The sequence below is a fragment of the Nematocida minor genome (assembly GCF_024244105.1).
Source record: "Nematocida minor strain JUm1510 chromosome Unknown 7924, whole genome shotgun sequence".
Classification (NCBI taxonomy): domain Eukaryota; kingdom Fungi; phylum Microsporidia; genus Nematocida; species Nematocida minor.
In genome coordinates, this window is record NW_026250330.1 from 1 (window position 1) to 1,994 (window position 1,994).

The window sequence follows — 1,994 nt, forward strand, 5'->3', positions numbered from 1 at the left end:
TAAAAATAGCCAAGTATAAAAGTGAAAATATTTTAATTTTTATGATTCCAAGAGTGCTAAAAAAGGTAATAGCAGGAGTACTAGGTTTGGTTTGCCTACAGAGGGCTAGCTGTAACTCAACCGTAAACGAAGCATCAAACCTAGAGGATCATTTTTATAAAAAGATGTTGTGCATGGAAGAGGAAGTGCAAATCCGTACTAATTTTATGGATAGGCTAGAGAATTTTAAATGCGAAGAAATATCATCTGATATTCTTAGTAAAGACATAGCCGAGGGACGAATAAATCTCTCCAAATTAGAAGAAAAACTGGAGATTTTCAATATAAGTGCGAAAGATATAGTAGCAAGAGCAGAAAACATTACTAAAATATACAATAATAGTTTTAGCGAGACTTCGGTGTATCATCAGGAAAAAACTGCACTGTTGCATAAAACAAATGATTTATACAATAAAATATTGAATGCGCTTCCATCGACTCTTAGAGAAAGTGACTCACTAAGCGAAGCAATAAAAGAGTTTGATTCGCACATGCTGGGAGTAATAAAAAAGTACGACGAAGCAAAGAATAAAGATAGAAAACTGCATGAGTTAAATATATTCAAGCTGGCAGAGCAGAATAAGCCCCTGGCTGCCCGTTTAATATATCTTCTCTTTGATGTGAAACCATTAACAAACCTTTACGATACAGCAGATGTATTATATCGCGCATTCTCAAACATGGAACGGTGTCTTTTCCTCGACAACTTCTGGAGATATGTACACCCTATTATAGAAAATAAATTAAAAGGTAAAGAAATAGGAGCAGAGATCGACCTTCTGAAACTCCTTGATAAGAATCTTTCTTCCTTATTCAGTACTTCTAGAATTGATCCAGAACAGGATGCAGATATAATGAGAATCTATCTTAACTTAGTAAATGGGGACATTCCAAAAGAAAAAATAAACCAATATAAGAATATAACTCCCAGACAGGTTATGAAAGTATTAATAATAGAATGCGAATTTAACATAGATGGACTTCTTATAGACTACAGAAGGAACAGCTTGCTTTCTAACATCGGAAAAATAATAATGAACAAAGGAAATCCAGCTAAGTACAGAACAGATGTTCATAGAGGTCTAAAAATAGCAAGAAGTAGACAGAAAGATCTGCTTAATCTTTTGCAGATTTTTTGGAATGGCCGTGTCAATGCATTTATTTCAAATCCCCCTGAAGAAAATGTTAAATACTTCTGTATTTACAATGATATCATAACTTATTACTTTCAAAATACACAGGATATCTTTATGTCTGTCAGATGGATGTACAGTCTGAATATATCCATCCCTCCATTAGAAGAGTCTACTAATAATGAGAAAAGATTCAATATGATGTGCTTCGATATGTCCTACATCCATCCCATGCGTTATATATACATGCGATGTGAGTATGTTAACGATCTATGCAAACCAAACATTAAAAGCGATAAAAAGCCTTTCTCGGAAAGAGATTTAGAGAGCAATCTTCTCAGAATATACAAAATAAGAAAAGAAAATAGCGACTCAACGCGAGCAGATCACATGAAGAGCTGCATCAGAGCATGGTTTATAAGAAATACCAGTGTGACTTACGGTGAAGAAAAGCATCAGGAGTATGATAATATGACTGAAGATTTCCAGTATTATTTGAATAAATTCTAGGTGTGAATAAAGTGAGAATGGCCAAAACAACTGAAGAGACAGCTGAATAAATTAGCAACCATCTATTAAAAGCTAATCAACTTGAAGCTAAATAGAATTCTCTAAGCCAGTTCTATAAACATGCAGTTGTTGGACTAACTCTCTTATCACTAAATAAATTCAGCATTTAACCATTTCTTTTCTACAGTAGTATTACTTCTAAATAAAATAAAATTCAAGATTAAATTTATTAAAATTATTGTATATATAGCTCCTCAGTAACAAAAACAGAAATATTTTAATTTTTATGATTTTAAAAAGCAAAGTAAAAGA

At 32.6% G+C, this 1,994-nt stretch overlaps 1 protein-coding gene across 1 annotated transcript; it reads left to right on the top strand.

Moving 5' to 3' along the window:
• Positions 1-41: 41 nt before the first annotated feature.
• NEMIN01_2435 (uncharacterized protein) lies at positions 42-1,682 on the top strand (the record flags this gene model as incomplete). The annotated part of the gene is made up of 1 exon (XM_051478377.1): positions 42-1,682. The coding sequence occupies one exon, from the start codon at positions 42-44 to the stop codon at positions 1,680-1,682; it is 1,641 nt and encodes a 546-aa protein (XP_051334337.1).
• Between the last annotated feature and the right edge of the window lie 312 nt (positions 1,683-1,994).